Here is a 16,913-nt window from a genome sequence, read left to right on the forward strand (position 1 = left end):
CAAGATTATTTGACGATGGAACCTTGTTGAGTTGGTATCACCTGTATATTTCTATTTTGTTAGAATCATAAGACTTTGTATGATTTAGTTAACATGAATGAATTATGATGATAATGGTATCAGTCGCAGGTGCAAGTAAACTTTTTTTTTTTATCAGTGTGAGACGCAGAAACATTGCATCTTTATCTGTACAAATAAACCCAAAAAATAACGTAATCACATTTCACAGAAGAACGAACGAAGATTTATCGCTTAACGAAAGTTGGAAATTTCATTCATTTGTTAATGATGTTCACGAAGAATCTCTTAAAAGGATCAGGTCTGGCGGAGAGACAAGAGCAGCGTCGTCAGTGAAAGTGGTAGGGCAAGGTGGTTCCAGGCTTTTGTGTAGCAAAAGCCTCTTTCCCATTGGTCAGCTTCCTGCTTGCGTGTGATATAAATGAGGTGATTGGTCGGTTCCGTGTTGGAGTTGATACCTGGGAGGGATTCGGTGGTTCTCGGTCAGTTTCATGCGTAGAATATGACACACAACGCAGGACGTAAGAGAATTATTCCTCGTCAGAATCACTTCGTTGTTGCCTCCAAAACAGCAGCGCTCCATCACGCTATCTACAAACTTACTAAACTGATAAAAAACAAAATGGTAGAGTATTCTAAGCTGTTGTGTTTAGGATTTCAAATTGGTCATGAACCATCTTGGTAATTTTGAGCCACACTGCCTCTCGTGGCATTGTGTAACTCAGGGGGAAAAAGATTAATAGGAAAATTTTTCTCCCGTTGAGTCATTGTGCCGCAAGACTCGGTTCCCGTACTCCCTACACAACACTGGTGATTTTATTTATTATTGCAATGTTGAAGCCTCCAGTCACGGACAAAAGTCCACACCAAAGCCAGACCTTAATTGGAATATAGGAAAGAATTCCGAAACGGGGAAAAAAAAGGGGAGAGTACTTAACGAATTTCGGAGGAAGTGAAAAACCTGTCTTTTGTAATATGCCAGGTTAGAGTAACTGGGAAAAGACTTGAGAGGGTTGAGTGTTCTTAAAGCTTCGACGTGTAAGGAATGTAGTAGATATCAGAATTTTCAACTCCTGCTTCACTCATCTCTCCATTATCACCAGTGTGTGAAACGCCACAGTCTAATGTATCTCCTGCCGGTGATATGCATCGTTTTTGCATTTTGGTGAAGCATTGTGGTGTATCATCGTGTTCTGGTTTTGTTATAGGCTCCTGCCATCGACAAAATTCCTCGTCGTGCTCAAATCTTATAACAAAGACGTGACTTCGTAAATGCAGAAACACCTTTTGGGAAGAGAAAAACGAGAATCCTGAGCGCTTTCGTGTATTTCCACATCTTCAGAGGACTAGTTTCTGTATTATCATGTTGAACCGTGTGTCTTTGGCGCATTTGTCTCTTTCACTAGCAGACAGTTCATCTTAACTGTAACTATAGCCAGTTTGCATGGAGCCGGTTCATATATCGCCAGTGTGCTACTTCATTATACTAATGTTTTCCCTAAGGCAATCATCGTGTATACTATGAAGCAAAGCAGCGTGTAAGTCTTACTTTTATTTGCCAGTGTTATTCGAATCTCTTTTATAGACATTTTTCTCCACTTCCTTCGAAACATATATTTTTTTATTCATCCTCTTTTGTTCAGAGCACGAATGATGGATAAAGCATAATGGTGACAGTTGGTTATAGATTAACTTATCGACATTAAAAGCGACCCTTCCAGCAAGTAGCTAACTCCATCCAGAGCAAATTCAAAGTCACGAACACGGAAGATTATAAGCGTAGGTCTCTATATGACTAGTCAGGATGCCTTTATGGGTGTAGGACCACATACGCCATACACCAAAGCGTATCATGAGCGAATCAAAAGATAAGAAATATTGGAGATACTTATACATTTATAATAACAAGTTTTCCTTTTGTTTTCGAGTTAGTCACATTGAAATAGTATAATAGATCTATAAAAAGGGATCATTTATGAACAGATACTATATTACCTCGTAAACTTTATAACTTCATACAAAGCTCTTAAATTGTATTGAATTATATATATATATATATATATATATATATATATATATATATATATATATATATATATATATATATATATATATAAAGGGATCATTTATGAACAGATACTATATTACCTCGTTAACTTTATACCTTCATACAAAGCTCTTAAATTGTATTGAATTATATATATATATATATTATCCCTGGGGATAGGGGAGAAAGAATACTTCCCACGTATTCCCTGCGTGTCGTAGAAGGCGACTAAAAGGGAAGGGAGCGAGGGGCTGGAAATCCTCCCCTCTCGTTTTTTTTTTTTTTTGTTAATTTTCCAAAAGAAGGGACAGAGAAGGGGGCCAGGTGAGGATATTCCCTCAAAGGTCCAGTCCTCTGTTCTTAACGCTACCTCGCTAATGCGGGAAATGGCGAATAGTATAAAAATATATATATATATATATATATATATATATATATATATATATATATATATATATATATATATATATATTCCGTGGTAAGTTCAGTCTTATGTTGAAAATAAACACCATAGTAATGTAAAACATTACTTTTATTAATTAGCGTTCCAAGTCTAAGCTGTTTCAATTTGAGCCCAAGATGTAGTCTGGATAATTAAAACTGTTCCATTGTGGAAAGTGATATCACAATAGTGTAGATAGTGAATATATGCATATTTTGCATAACTGATATAGTAAATGATACTAACTGTATACATGTTTATTTCTGTTCACAGTTATGGTAATAGTTTTTATCCTAATAACGGATTTAAATGTAATTCGGCTTAAAATAGTTTAACATGTAAAACCTATGATTTAATGAATTATTCAAAACTACAAGTAAGCTTATATGAAAGAAGAATATCCAATGTAATATGAAAGAAATATGAAAAGATTATACATAAGGTGTTTAGGTCTAGAAAAGATATTTATATTTTTTTACGATAACATTGTCCAGTTGACTAGGCACTACGTCCAACACCGATTGAGCACGACTCTTCGTTGTTTTCTTTGTTTTGTTTTTTCAAACTTTGTTTTGTCTTTTTCTTTGTTCTTGTTCACCGCACTCCCCAAGAAAAACATGATCCGTATAAACCCTTCATAAAATCAAGTCCTGGAAACCTATTTCCCTATACCACAATCTTCCAGCCACCGCCTTCCTTTGTTGCTGGAAAATCGTCGAGTCTTTGGTAGCCATGGCTTGTGACCGAGGTCGTAATATATATATATATATATATATATATATATATATATATATATATATATATATATATATATATATATATTATATTTCATGTGTGGCGAGGTGGCGGCGAGAATGGATGAAGGCAGCATGTATGAATATGTGCATGTGTATATATATATATGTAAGTATGCGTTGAAATGTATAGGTATGTATATGTGCATGTGTGGGCGTTTATGTATATACATGTGTATGTGGGTGGGTTGGGCCATTTTTTCGTCTGCTTCTTTGCGCTTCTTAGTGAATTCCTCATCTCGAGACTTAATTCGAATGAGGTGCAAGCCGACAGTTCTTGCTTTACCAAGAAGTTAATCTTGTTCATCCAAGGATTTCGTTTTCGATCATCTTCACTGCCTGCAGGGAACGGATCTGCCAAACTTGATGATTTTGATATTGTCCTCTGTGGCTCCAGCTGTGCTACTCCAGGTTGGCGAAATACCTGTGTGGGGGGGAGCCATAAAACACAAGTGTTACAACGTGTTCTGTTTTGCTGTACGGATAAACATTATATATACATTAGTTGTGAGGGCAAGTGGCCCACTGCTGATGGTGCTAGACACTGAAGCCATAGTTTTGTGTATAGAAATATTGTGCCACATATTTTAGACTTTTACGCAGAATTTTAATTTTGGATATATCACTACTCTACATGCAAATTTTGGGATTGTTATGTTTGTTTTTTATAATATTATGCTTGGTATATTTATCTTTTATAATTTTTTGATATGCGTCCACATACATAGAGATATTATTTACGAATATGTCTTTCATGTATATAAAAGTATTATGCTAAATATTTTAGGCAAAATTAGAATAAGTAGAATTAGAATTGACATGCATTTAGAGAGAAGTGAAGGTGCAACATGCAGAAGTATGTCTGGCGAAGATTTTTAAATGATCGTCTGTGTGAATTTTATAAGCTATTTGAAGTGCTTTTACTAACTGCTGGGTAAGTGCCATCTGTTGGCAGTGTTACATTTGAAAAAAATAAGCTGTAGAAAATGATCAGATACAACTTGTATGTTTGATAGAGCATGGCGCCATTGATGCCTAGTCTGCACTCATGCCAAACGAGGGAAGGTGGCCAGTATCAGAAGACGATTTTAATCTTTGAGTGCTCCGAAGTGAAGGTCAGATTGTCTTTTACTACGATATTAACTTTACATCACTTAACCGCAGATTTCCCCCTCTCCTTCTTAACCCGCTCTGGCTATTGAGTTATATATTATAGACTGCTTTAGAAGTGATATTGATAAAGAAAGGGAAGCCCTCAATACCGTATTCCTATACCAAACAGCGAATGCAAAAAATTAGAACGAGGATGCTGAATCTAGAATAAGTGTATCCTCAAAGTTTCTTCAGGTATATGGCTTATGAGACGCAGTCGAATTTACTATACCTTAGACAAAGGACAAATGATATATGGATAGGTACAGGAAGTCCACTGACAAGGGACAAATGATATATGGATAGGTACAGGAAGTCCACTCTTCAATGAGTGGTTGGTTGACGTTGCAGCCTAGAGTTTTAAACTCTTGGCAATTGATCGGGCTGCAGCCTAGCTAGTGTCAATATACCAACCAACAGAGTGGGTCCTTTCATCGGCAGTGGGCAAAATAAGCTTGGTTAGCATTCTATTTATCATCAACACTTGAGGGGTCTTCCAAGATTTTTCCGTTAGTGTATGGTTATAACTTGATCTCTACGACCTTAAAGAGCCTGGTAGTTAATAAACCCTGAGCCCAGTTAACCAACGACTGTCTTTTTATATCTGAGATAATATTTGAATGTAATTTTTTAATTTCAAGGAGTTTTAGTAATAATGATTACGTTGACGGTGAAGAAATTAGACTGTTTTATTCTCAAAGTTCATGAGTGGAGTGCTGAAGTATGAGGTGGGAGTTGATTATAAGTAAACACATAGGAGAGACGTTTTGTTTGGCATGATCCGAAGATGAACGTGGGTTTGCCATGCTTCAAATTGCAAGCACGCGTGACGATGACTACATCTCGTGCCATAGATGGCGGCTGCACAGCTCTGTATTTCCAGAGGAGAACATAAAGCTAAAGCTGAATATTCTGTACAGCTAAGTGTTCTTGCCTCAAGTGGACTGGTTCCTTACCACTCGAACACCACAGGGCTACACCTAATGTTTTCTGGTGAGAGATAATTATTCATTAATTATTCGATTAGATACATGCTATAGACTAATTAAGTCAAGAAATAAATTATTATTTTCTTTTTTTAGAGAGAGGAACTAGTTTGTTTCCAAGTGTTACCTGTGCTTAAGATATGCAATCATTACGATTTTTTTTTAAAGATGTCCATTTTATGCATGCCCATATTAACTTTGCGTTGAGCTTACGAGTGAAGAATATGTGTACCAACACATCTGCTTCAGCAACACTCTCCTGTTGCAACACACCCGCACCAACACTCCCTTAAGAAACACACACCCATACCAAGACTTTTTTCATATCACCAACACTAACTGTACCAACAGCATCTTTTACCAACACTGCAACACTCGCATGAATGCCCCGCCCCCGCTGCAACACTCACATGAATGACCAGCCCCCCAGCTGCAACACTCACATGAATGCCCCGCCCCCGCTGCAACACTCACATGAATGACCCGCCCTTCAGCTGCAACACTCACATGAACGCTGCCCCGTCCCCGCTGCAACACTCACATGAACGCTGCTCCCCCCCGCTGCAACACTCACATGAACGCCGCTCCCCAGTAGACGGAGTTGAAGATGACGACAATGACGGGGATGAGGATGCGTCCCAGCAGCAGGATCCCTAAGCTGACACTGAGCCCGGGCTCCTCCGTGTGAGCCCCCGGCGGTGGCTTCATCTGCAGGCGTTGGGCGGTTAGTAACAACAGGTCCCTGGCTACTGGAAAACTGTGATGGTTCGTGGAGGATCTTATGTGTATTTACGCTTGGAGGTTATAAGGCAGTAGGGGAAGGTGACAGTACTCGCCTGTATGACGTTGTTCCTCTTGCGGATGTGGAAGACCTTGCCCAGGGAGAAGAACTCGACCAGCGTCTGCAGGATGATCATGAGGAAGATGATGACAACCGAGAAGAAGAGCCACACGTCCACCATCTTGAAGTAGGACGTCTTGGGCAGCGAGTTAGACGTCTGTGGGGGGAGGGAGAGGCAGGCAGAGTTGTAGGTGTGCGGTAGAGTGTGGCACGTCTCTCGGTAGAGTTTGACAGAGTGTGTAGGATTGTGGAGAACCTTGGTAGAGTTTGACAGAATGTGTAGGATTGTGGTAAACCTAGGTAGAGTTTGACAGAGTGTGTAGGATTGTGGTAAACCTAGGTAGAGTTTGACAGAATGTGTAGGATTGTGGTAAACCTAGGTAGAGTTTGACAGAGTGTGTAGGATTGTGGCGAATCTAGGAAGAGTTCAGGGGAGTTGTAAGGAGCTTTGGCCTATCTCTTGGTGTGCCGTGAGGGAGAGAGCATTTTTATGCCACACAAGAAAGGTATACCACTGTCACTACCATTCGATTGTTCGACCATCTTGGTCGTTTTTTTTTTTTTTTTTTTTTTTTTTTTTTTTTTTTTTTTGCCGCTGTCTCCCGCGTTTGCGAGGTAGCGCAAGAAAACAGACGAAAGAAATGGCCCAACCCACCCCCATACACATGTATATACATGCGTCCACACACGCAAATATGCATACCTACACAGCTTTCCATGGTTTACCCCAGACGCTTCACATGCCCTGATTCAATCCACTGACAGCACGTCAACCCCGGTATACCACATCGCTCCAATTCACTCTATTCCTTGCCCTCCTTTCACCCTCCTGCATGTTCAGGCCCCGATCACACAAAATCTTTTTCACTCCATCTTTCCACCTCCAATTTGGTCTCCCTCTTCTCCTCGTTCCCTCCACCTCCGACACATATATCCTCTTGGTCAATCTTTCCTCACTCATTCTCTCCATGTGCCCAAACCATTTCAAAACACCCTCTTCTGCTCTCTCAACCACGCTCTTTTTATTTCCACACATCTCTCTTACCCTTACGTTACTTACTAGATCAAACCACCTCACACCACACATTGTCCTCAAACATCTCATTTCCAGCACATCCATCCTCCTGCGCACAACTCTATCCATAGCCCACGCCTCGCAACCATACAACATTGTTGGAACCACTATTCCTTCAAACATACCCATTTTTGCTTTCCGAGATAATGTTCTCGACTTCCACACATTCTTCAAGGCTCCCAGAATTTTCGCCCCCTCCCCCACCCTATGATCCACTTCCGCTTCCATGGTTCCATCCGCTGCCAGATCCACTCCCAGATATCTAAAACACTTCACTTCCTCCAGTTTTTCTCCATTCAAACTCACCTCCCAATTGACTTGACCCTCAACCCTACTGTACCTAATAACCTTGCTCTTATTCACAGTTACTCTTAACTTTCTTCTTTCACACACTTTACCAAACTCAGTCACCAGCTTCTGCAGTTTCTCACATGAATCAGCCACCAGCGCTGTATCATCAGCGAACAATAACTGACTCACTTCCCAAGCTCTCTCATCCCCAACAGACTTCATACTTGCCCCTCTTTCCAAAACTCTTGCATTTACCTCCCTAACAACCCCATCCATAAACAAATTAAACAACCATGGAGACATCACACACCCCTGCCGCAAACCTACATTCACTGAGAACCAATCACTTTCCTCTCTTCCTACACGTACACATGCCTTACATCCTCGATAAAAACCTTTCACTGCTTCTAACAACTTGCCTCCCACACCATATATTCTTAATACCTTCCACAGAGCATCTCTATCAACTCTATCATATGCCTTCTCCAGATCCATAAATGCTACATACAAATCCATTTGCTTTTCTAAGTATTTCTCACATACATTCTTCAAAGCAAACACCTGATCCACACATCCTCTACCACTTCTGAAACCACACTGCTCTTCCCCAATCTGATGCTATGTACATGCCTTCACCCTCTCAATCAATACCCTCCCATATAATTTACCAGGAATACTCAACAAACTTATACCTCTGTAATTTGAGCACTCACTCTTATCCCCTTTGCCTTTGTACAATGGCACTATGCACGCATTCCGCCAATCCTCAGGCACCTAACCGTGAGTCATACATACATTAAATAACCTTACCAACCAGTCAACAATACAGCCACCCCCTTTTTTAATAAATTCCACTGCAATACCATCCAAACCTGCTGCCTTGCCGGCTTTCATCTTCCGCAAAGCTTTTACTACCTCTTCTCTGTTTACCAAATCATTTTCCCTAACCCTCTCACTTTGCACACCACCTCGACCAAAACACCCTATATCTGCCACTCTATCATCAAACACATTCAACAAACCTTCAAAATACTCACTCCATCTCCTTCTCACATCACCACTACTTGTTATTCACCTCCCCATTTGCGCCTTTCACTGAAGTTCCCATTTGCTCCCTTGTCTTACGCACTTTATTTACCTCCTTCCAGAACATCTTTTTATTCTCCCTAAAATTTAATGATACTCTCTCACCCCAACTCTCATTTGCCCTTTTTTCACCTCTTGCACCTTTCTCTTGACCTCCTGTCACTTTCTTTTATACGTCTCCCACTCAATTGCATTTTTTCCCTGCAAAAATCGTCCAAATGCCTCTCTCTTCTCTTTCACTAATACTCTTACTTCTTCATCCCACCACTCACTACCCTTTCTAATCAACCCACCTCCCACTCTTCTCATGCCACAAGCATCTTTTGCGCAATCCATCACTGATTCCCTAAATACATCCCATTCCTCCCCCACTCCCCTTACTTCCATTGTTCTCACCTTTTTCCATTCTGTACTCAGTCTCTCCTGGTACTTCCTCACACAAGTCTCCTTCTCAAGCTCACTTACTCTCACCACCCTCTTCACCCCAACATTCACTCTTTTTTTCTGAAAACCCATACAAATCTTCACCTTAGCCTCCACAAGATAATGATCAGACATCCCTCCAGTTGCACCTCTCAGCACATTAACATCCAAAAGTCGCTCTTTCGCGCGCCTGTCAATTAACACGTAATCCAATAACGCTCTGTGGCCATCTCTCCTACTTACATAAGTATACTTATGTATATCTCGCTTTTTAAACCAGGTATTCCCAATCATCAGTCCTTTTTCAGCACATAAATCTACAAGCTCTTCACCATTTCCATTTACAACACTGAACACCCCATGTATACCAATTATTCCCTCAACTGCCACATTACTCACCTTTGCATTCAAATCACCCATCACTATAACCCGGTCTCGTGCATCAAAACCACTAACACATCTTGGTCGTGTCGTGGCATATTCTACCTTGCTGCTAACTGTGTAGACAATGGTGCACTATGACAAGGGGTTCTTGGTAAGATAGAATTACTGATGAAGCAGAAATGGTGTGGGATGAACAAGTGAGTCTAGTAATAAGAGGGAAATATGTGAGGATGTTTTAGCTTTGCCTTGGTTACGTGTAGACAGAAATGTATCTCCCAACTTGATTAGAAAGTTTACGTCATTGTTATGTGAAATCATAACTAATGTTCTGATATGCTTTAAGATGAAGGACCTCTAACTAGGACCATCTAAGACTACTAGAAGTGCGAAATCTCCCGTGTCGTCACACTCGGAAAAAAGAAAAACTATATTTCTGGTTCTCAAGCTAAAAGACTCGGAACCGCTGGGTCGAATCCTTAATGGAACCCAACTTGGAATACTGAAGCTCAGTGGGTCTGGCTTCACACCGAGACCCCACATGATACACATAGAATCGTCGGGATGTTACCCGTGTGTCTTATCGTGGACCAAGACTGGGGCTGAAAGGCTTTCAGAACGTACAAGACTTATCGCTGACTGATAGCGGGACGAAAGACACCCAAGCCATGGGCATTATCTTATCTCCCAACCAAGACAATTGTGCTGGAGCCACTCGGTACGAAGCGGCTACCTGGAGTGGAAGGGGCGAGAGAGAGAGAGAGAGAGCGCGCGCGCCCCCTGCATTTTACCTGTGTGAAGAGGGATGACAGTACGAGGAGGGCGGTAAGGGCGACGATGATGCGAGGCTGGAAGATGGCGGGGTTGAAGTAGAAGGTGGTGTAGGCGGTGAGGATGAGGAGGGTGGTCGGGATGTAGAGGGTCAGGACGTAGAACTCGTACCTCCTGGAGAAGCGGACGGCCACCTTCACGGCGGAGAAGTCCCCGTCCTGCATGGCCTCTGCGGACACGTCCCCTGCCGGAGAGGTTGTGGTGTGATGTCACACATGATGTGTCCGACGAGCGCGCGCGCACGTCTTGGTTCATAACCTCCCGCTCAACGTCACTATGGTCAAGGTTGTGACGTTGCCGGACTTGGGGTCAGAATTAAGTCTCTCTTGAGTATATCTCAATGTGGACAGTGGAACAAGGCATGAATCACCAGCTCATTTCTATACTACTATGTACTATTCCCTGTGGCAAAAATCGTAGAGAACTAACTGTTTGTAGTTAAAAGTAAATACATATAGAAGAAAATTGACCTTTTTTTCCATGATGTACGTGACTCCTGGACATGCGAAAGTGATTATAACGAAATACTACTGGTTGGAAAAAGACTCAGGACAGTCGGGAACGAAGGTGGAAGATAACATACGGATGGTGTACTCGATGAGGTTGGTCTGGCCTGAGTAGGTGATGTTGGTGGGGACCAGGGTGAGGTAGGACGAGGAGGCCGACACCATAGTGAACCACAGCGAACACACCTGCATCAGAACCAACACCCCTTACTCACACACACTCTGACCCCGGTTCACATGGCAGTATGATCATGAAACTATCCTCTGGCAGATCACCATGATTCCCTGCTCTCGCGTAATGTAACTGAGTGGTCTGTAAACATTGTGAAACTGGTTGGAGTTCCTCTTTCTCTACTTATAGCACTGTGGATATAAGGGTATGTGTTGGTTGAAATAATCTGGCTTCGAAAATCATTGTTTATATAACTTTGTAGCAGTAGAAAAAAATCTGGTTTTTCCCGTCATCATATTAATGTAAGTACCACTCGGTGTTAGGATTATGTGGACTACTTTTTATTTTACTGTGATATCATCATTTTTCATTATTCTAACAGAAGCAAAGACATAGGGGGTTAGAGTCAGGTCCTGGTAATCACATGGGGACAGTGTTACCCACCGATAATTCTTCGGGGTCTCTCTGGGGATGCATTGGGACAAAGCCTCCGGGTCTGTGAATACATCTGGGGTCAACATGGTAGGGTGTCATGCATAATGCTACGGAGGTTCGTAAGTTATCACGAGAGGTTCACCTGGAAATCGAAGGGGAACATGACGAGGTCGAAATCACAGGTGTAGGTGACGGTGTAGAGCTGACTCATCTCTAGGCTGTTCTCGTACCCGGAGAAGATGTTCACTGTGGACACAGCAGGAGGTGTCATCACTCACGTCCCCTGACCCCATAACAAAACACATGCTCTCTAGCCTCAATAAGCGTCTAAAGTCGTAAGAAAGGACTCTCCACGTTTGATACATTTTTTTTTTGCGTCATTATTTCATTTATTATTCGTTAACCCCCTTGACGCAGTAGACACCGGTGGGTGCCAACTGGTCTCTGAGACTGGTGTGTGCTTACCTTCTACAGGATGATGTGGCGGCCCTGGTCTGGACGGACCCTCGCGCACGCACTCGATGCGAGAGCCTTGGTCCAGGTTGGTGAAGACGTTCCCTTTGGCGTTGCTGAAGAACACCCTCGGGCTCCAGACGGCCTCGACGGACTTCGCCGACAGGAGGTTGAGGCTCAGGTCGTCCTTCAAGTCGAGGAAGTTGAGTCGAACGTCGCGCCAGCGAAGGGAGAGCTTGAAACTAGCCACGAGGGTGAGGTCCTGCGTGATGATGGACGGGAAGGCGATCAGGTTGAGGTTCAGCGCTACGGGCAGAGGTTCTCCCCTGGTGGGCGGCGGTGGAGGGATGGTGATGCTGTACCCAGGGGGCACGTCTACCACAGAGCAGCTGGACTCGTCGCTCTGGTCGCGGCAGTCCACTCGCAAGTCGCACCGCTGGCTCAGGTCGATGCAGGTGCCGTCGGCGCAGGTGAACTGGCCACCGCTGCAGACGGAGATAGTCAGGGGCACCTTGGTGCCAGCCTTCATCCCGCACACCTCGGTGCCCAGCTCCCACTGCTGTGTCCCGAAGGGGTACATCGTGTCCTTCATGGGTGCCCAGCTGGCTGTGGCGCCCTCCACCTGTGTCAGGGGAAACTAAATTGCCTAAAATTTTTGGGACAGTCGACGTGACGTTAGATACTAGCCTAGGTCGATTGAAAGGCAACATAATGAGCATCATGGGAGGACAACACACAATGGGCATTGTTTCTTCAGTGGAACACAGGACGGAAGCTTTTGGCAACATGTGTTACATATGTTAGGATAATGTATAAATGTTGCTCGATTGTGTATATCAGCATCCTAGATCATGGTGTAACTCTTCATGTTTATGGCAGACCATACTTATATATGTATTGTAGGGCAACCTGACTGACCTTAAGACTGCGAAGGACCCAGGAGTTGGTTTCGGGATGCCAGTAGATATCGGAGTGGAAGTATCCAGCTAGGCTTGGGCGGCCGTTCCTCTGCTCGCCCAGGACGTACCGGCTGTTGAAGGGCGAGTCGTGGCAGATGGCGGCGCCCTTCATGTGCAGCGTGGAACGGCGGGAAAACTCGCAGGCGACGCAGAAGGAGTATGTCTCCAGGCAGGCGATGTCCGACCAGTAGCTCGGGTACTTCCCGTCCAACATGACTAGGCAGTTCTCCACGGTGTCCCCGTTGGGTGCCCCGCCCCTCCAGGGCCCCAGCCACTCCAGGGGCTGCCCCGAGCCCCAGTGCACCCAGCGGCCTTCGCTGTCCTCATCGTTAGCCCCGAGCCACAGGTAGACACTGCCCTGCCCCGCCGAACAGGTGTCCGCCATGATCTTAGAGCTGTTGTATAACCAGGTATTTTCCTCGGCCTCCCGCGGCACCGCCAGCTCCCCACCCACAACCTGCACCAACACATAACACTACAGCGCCTTTTAGTTTAACTACAACACCTTTTAAGTCTACACTGCAGCGCCTTTCAATCTACTCCACACTGCCTTAGGTTACATGCCCCTGCCCACCACCTGCAAGAGTTTGTTTACACAACCCAGTGTTCGTCGACAGACACTTTGCTTCAGAGCCACGTACAAATACAGGAGGTATATACCGAATGGCAGTGCTATTTTGCAAGATTGCACTAGCTAGATATTGCAATTTTGGGTAAGTGTTTTGCGTAAGAGAAAACTTTGTTTTATTGTAAGCAACAGTACCACTAGTACAAAGTTTATGCCTGCTATACGATTATTGTATTATAAAAACTTAGCTTAAAGTGACGCGTTTGGCTACAGCACAAAGCCTGAGCAAGGAATGGCGCATGCGCCAAGGCTTGGTGACAGACAGACGTCTGCTTGTTCACGAAAAGTTGACCTTAAGTTCGGTGAAAATGGTATGGCTCGCTCCTGGTTTGTGTTATCGTCTTTTTTCTGATTCTACAATGCACTCTTTAATTACGAAACGTGTCAAGATTATTTTTAAAAGATAGTCCCTTCCTGACATGCTTCGTCTGGAAGGCTGCTTTCCTAATGTCATTGAGTGATGAAATGCGGGAAAAGACCAGTTCCTGCTGTGATATAGCACATTATTCATATGCTCAAGTATCTCATAAATGATGTCCAAGATTTAGTACTCATACATTCGGTGCAGATAACTCTACCTCCAGTTAGAGAACTCAAGAGACCCCTAACTCCTAAACTATCTAAATGTATCCCAATTTGGTTGCAAGATGTACTATTAAATGGTTTCGGTCAGGTGATTCTCAGACGGTTAAGCCAACCAGTCTGTTCTAACGAGCCATTATGCAAAGGAAAATCTGTTCGTAAATACAAAGAAAGGAAACTGTCCGTAAGTCTTCGCTAAATTATGGGAAAAGAATAATTTTCTCTGGTTGTGATCATAGAAAACGCATCAAATTTAACCATAAACCCAAGTAAATATTGGGTAACATTTTCTTCATGAAAATGTTACTGTTTTATATGAACGATACCAGCATTTCAAAATAACGATGCAGCAACTATAGTGACTTTACTCTCACTGTTTTAACCTGCTTGAAGCGTAAGTCATTGTAATGCCTCCTGAATAGTAGTAATTAAGGAATAGAAAAGTTGGTTGTCTCACCTGACACAGGTTTATGGCAGCAGGGAGGGTGAAGCGGTCCAGGAAGATGGTGATGGTCCGCGTGGAGGTGTCGCACACTTCCTCCTTGGGCCGGACCCTCCACCTGACCTCCCCGGACAGCCTCCACCGCTGGGTCGACCACCTGAGGGCGTCTCCCTCCTGCAAATCCCGGCAGGCCGCCGCCTGGGGAGGGAGGGAACATAGTGGCTACTACAGGTGACCCACCACAGAACAAGAGTGTATAGTGAGGCTTGATCTCAGGTAACAAACGGACCACTGTGGATGGTCTGATGGTTCACCTGGCGGATGGTGTGTCCGTCTAGGACCCTGGCCCAGTAGTTGAGGTGGGTGATCTCGCCGCTGAAGCTCTGGTCTCGCTGGAAGCCTCCTCCAAATGTGTCCTGCTCCTGGCCTGTTGGAGAGAGACATATTGACCTGACCACTCATCATATGCCTATTCCTCTCTTAACAGTGAACTGCTTTTGCTATGTCTGTCAAAGGCTACCATCAGGGATTGATTTCATCGAGATCAGGCCTTTAATCAAACGTAAGATAAGGGTCAAAGAGGTAGAATAAACAGACAAGAAAACAGAAATTAGTTTACGAAGAAGTGGAAAGCCAGCTTTCATTTTTTTTAAACGGCCAGGTTGTAATATTTAGAAATGAGGATAGAGTCTCGAAGCTAAGTGATGTTAGGTAAGGAAAATATGGATATACAGAATAACCCAACCTTGGAATTGCCAACGTCCGCACAATCAATCAATCAGGTGACGCGGTAGCTTGCCGAGTGTTACGTGGTCTGGCTACTAGCGTGGATACGCAAGCAGCCAGTGCTTGGAAGCAGATGATGAAGCATTATTATGAAAAATAAGTGGGTAAGGGGAACCAGAGATCCTGCTTGGAGCTAATGTGTCAGATTTGGACGTCAAACAGGAAGAGGTGGTAGGTCGCATTGCTTTTAGAGTCTCTCCAGAAAGTATATGTGGCCAGGGACTGGTCAAATGTGAAAGCATATCTCTGTATGAAGCAGAATCAGTCCTTTGTAAAATCCGAGCAAAACTGTTGATAAGGATTTAAACGAGACCCATAGTTTCTTAGAGAGGCAGACTTACTTATTTGTTTATTGTTGGGGGGTTTCCAAGGCAGATCACATCCTATATTGATGTTGAATACCTTTATAGAAGTGATAGAAGTGTAATACCAGCAGTGGAGATAAAGTCTGGAGAGTTTCAGAAGAAAAAGATATGAAAAAAAAAACAGATTTTCCTTGTAGATGGAAACTCTTTGCATTGCACCGTGCGCAGATGAAGACTTTGAAGTGAACGAAGAATTTTTCCAAGGTCGGATATGTCGGATACAGAGTTCGAGTGGCCACGGAACAGGAGTGGTTGGAACAAAGATTGGAAGAAGAGATTGCCTGAGAATAAGAGGGTTTGTGCCTCCATATTCGCAAACGGGAAACTTTGCCATACGCGTAGCAGAGACAGAAGCATCGTCCGAGGAGAGAGAGAGAGAGAGAGAGAGAGAGAGAGAGATAATTAATTCTCAGGGGAAATGAAGAGATTGTAAGTCCAGTCACCATTTTTTTTTGGAGTGTCATTGTTGGTATTTCAAGGTTGGGGTAGCCGGAGTGGGAGGTGGAGGGATTAGAGATGTTCACAAGAGACGCAGTTTCACGTCACGGGAACGCAATTGTGCGGTAATAGCGAAATGCGGTGTAGAATATGAGTAGGTTCTACGACACTTTCAGGTCACTGATACGGGGAAACGTAAATGGCTTTAATCTCCCATCATGAGAGTACCGGTCGTAAATATATATATATATATATATATATATATATATATATATATATATATATATATATATATATATATAAAGACATTAATAAGCTTTCATTTACGAGAGTCACGTTTTGAGACGGGCTGATATATATTATGTTTTTACTCTTGGTTTGGTCACCTATGATGTAGCTGCCGTTGGCCTGGAGCAGCCCCTGGTGGCCTGCAGGCATCTCGCCCTTGGCTTGCCTCTCCCCGTCCACGAAGATCTGCCAGCGACCAGAGTCGCTGTGGTAGGTGAAGCAGAAGTGGGACCAGTACCGCAGGGGCGTCTCCACCTCCGTCTTGGCCCACATCTTCCGCAGGACCACCTTGTACCCCGTCTGACGGTGGTCTGAAACAAACGATGGTAGACGATTTGTATTGTTAAATGTATATAGTCAGTCTCTTGGGATTGATTTTAAGCTGTAGTTACGCCCCTGTTAGACTGATCTATGTGAGAGAAAAGTGTGTGTGTGTGTGTGTGTGTGTGTGGGCTGGTTAAGCACATGCTGTAAGGGCTTGCTATATCCATC

At 43.5% G+C, this 16,913-nt stretch overlaps 1 protein-coding gene across 6 annotated transcripts in view; it reads right to left on the reverse strand.

Moving 5' to 3' along the window:
- Positions 1-2,612: 2,612 nt before the first annotated feature.
- Positions 2,613-16,913, reverse strand: part of LOC139763065 (uncharacterized) — a 21,981-nt gene continuing 7,680 nt past the window's right edge. For 2 of the 6 annotated variants that reach the window (XM_071688655.1, XM_071688654.1), the window contains exons 4-14: positions 16,520-16,732; positions 14,859-14,971; positions 14,560-14,742; positions 12,852-13,349; positions 11,946-12,555; positions 11,623-11,726; positions 10,951-11,059; positions 10,328-10,551; positions 6,276-6,437; positions 6,014-6,147; positions 2,613-3,725 (exon numbers count right to left, since the gene is read on the reverse strand). In XM_071688655.1, the coding sequence (XP_071544756.1) occupies positions 3,704-3,725; positions 6,014-6,147; positions 6,276-6,437; positions 10,328-10,551; positions 10,951-11,059; positions 11,623-11,726; positions 11,946-12,555; positions 12,852-13,349; positions 14,560-14,742; positions 14,859-14,971; positions 16,520-16,732 (2,372 nt within the window). In that variant the 3' untranslated portion in view covers positions 2,613-3,703. Of the gene's footprint in view, positions 3,726-6,013; positions 6,148-6,275; positions 6,438-10,327; positions 10,670-10,950; positions 11,060-11,622; positions 11,727-11,945; positions 12,556-12,851; positions 13,350-14,559; positions 14,743-14,858; positions 14,972-16,519; positions 16,733-16,913 lie in introns of those variants that run through there. The other 4 variants (XM_071688656.1, XR_011716023.1, XM_071688658.1 and 1 more) reach the window with 4 other exon arrangements.

This window comes from Panulirus ornatus, chromosome 46 (assembly GCF_036320965.1).
Source record: "Panulirus ornatus isolate Po-2019 chromosome 46, ASM3632096v1, whole genome shotgun sequence".
Taxonomy (NCBI): Eukaryota; Metazoa; Arthropoda; class Malacostraca; order Decapoda; family Palinuridae; genus Panulirus; species Panulirus ornatus.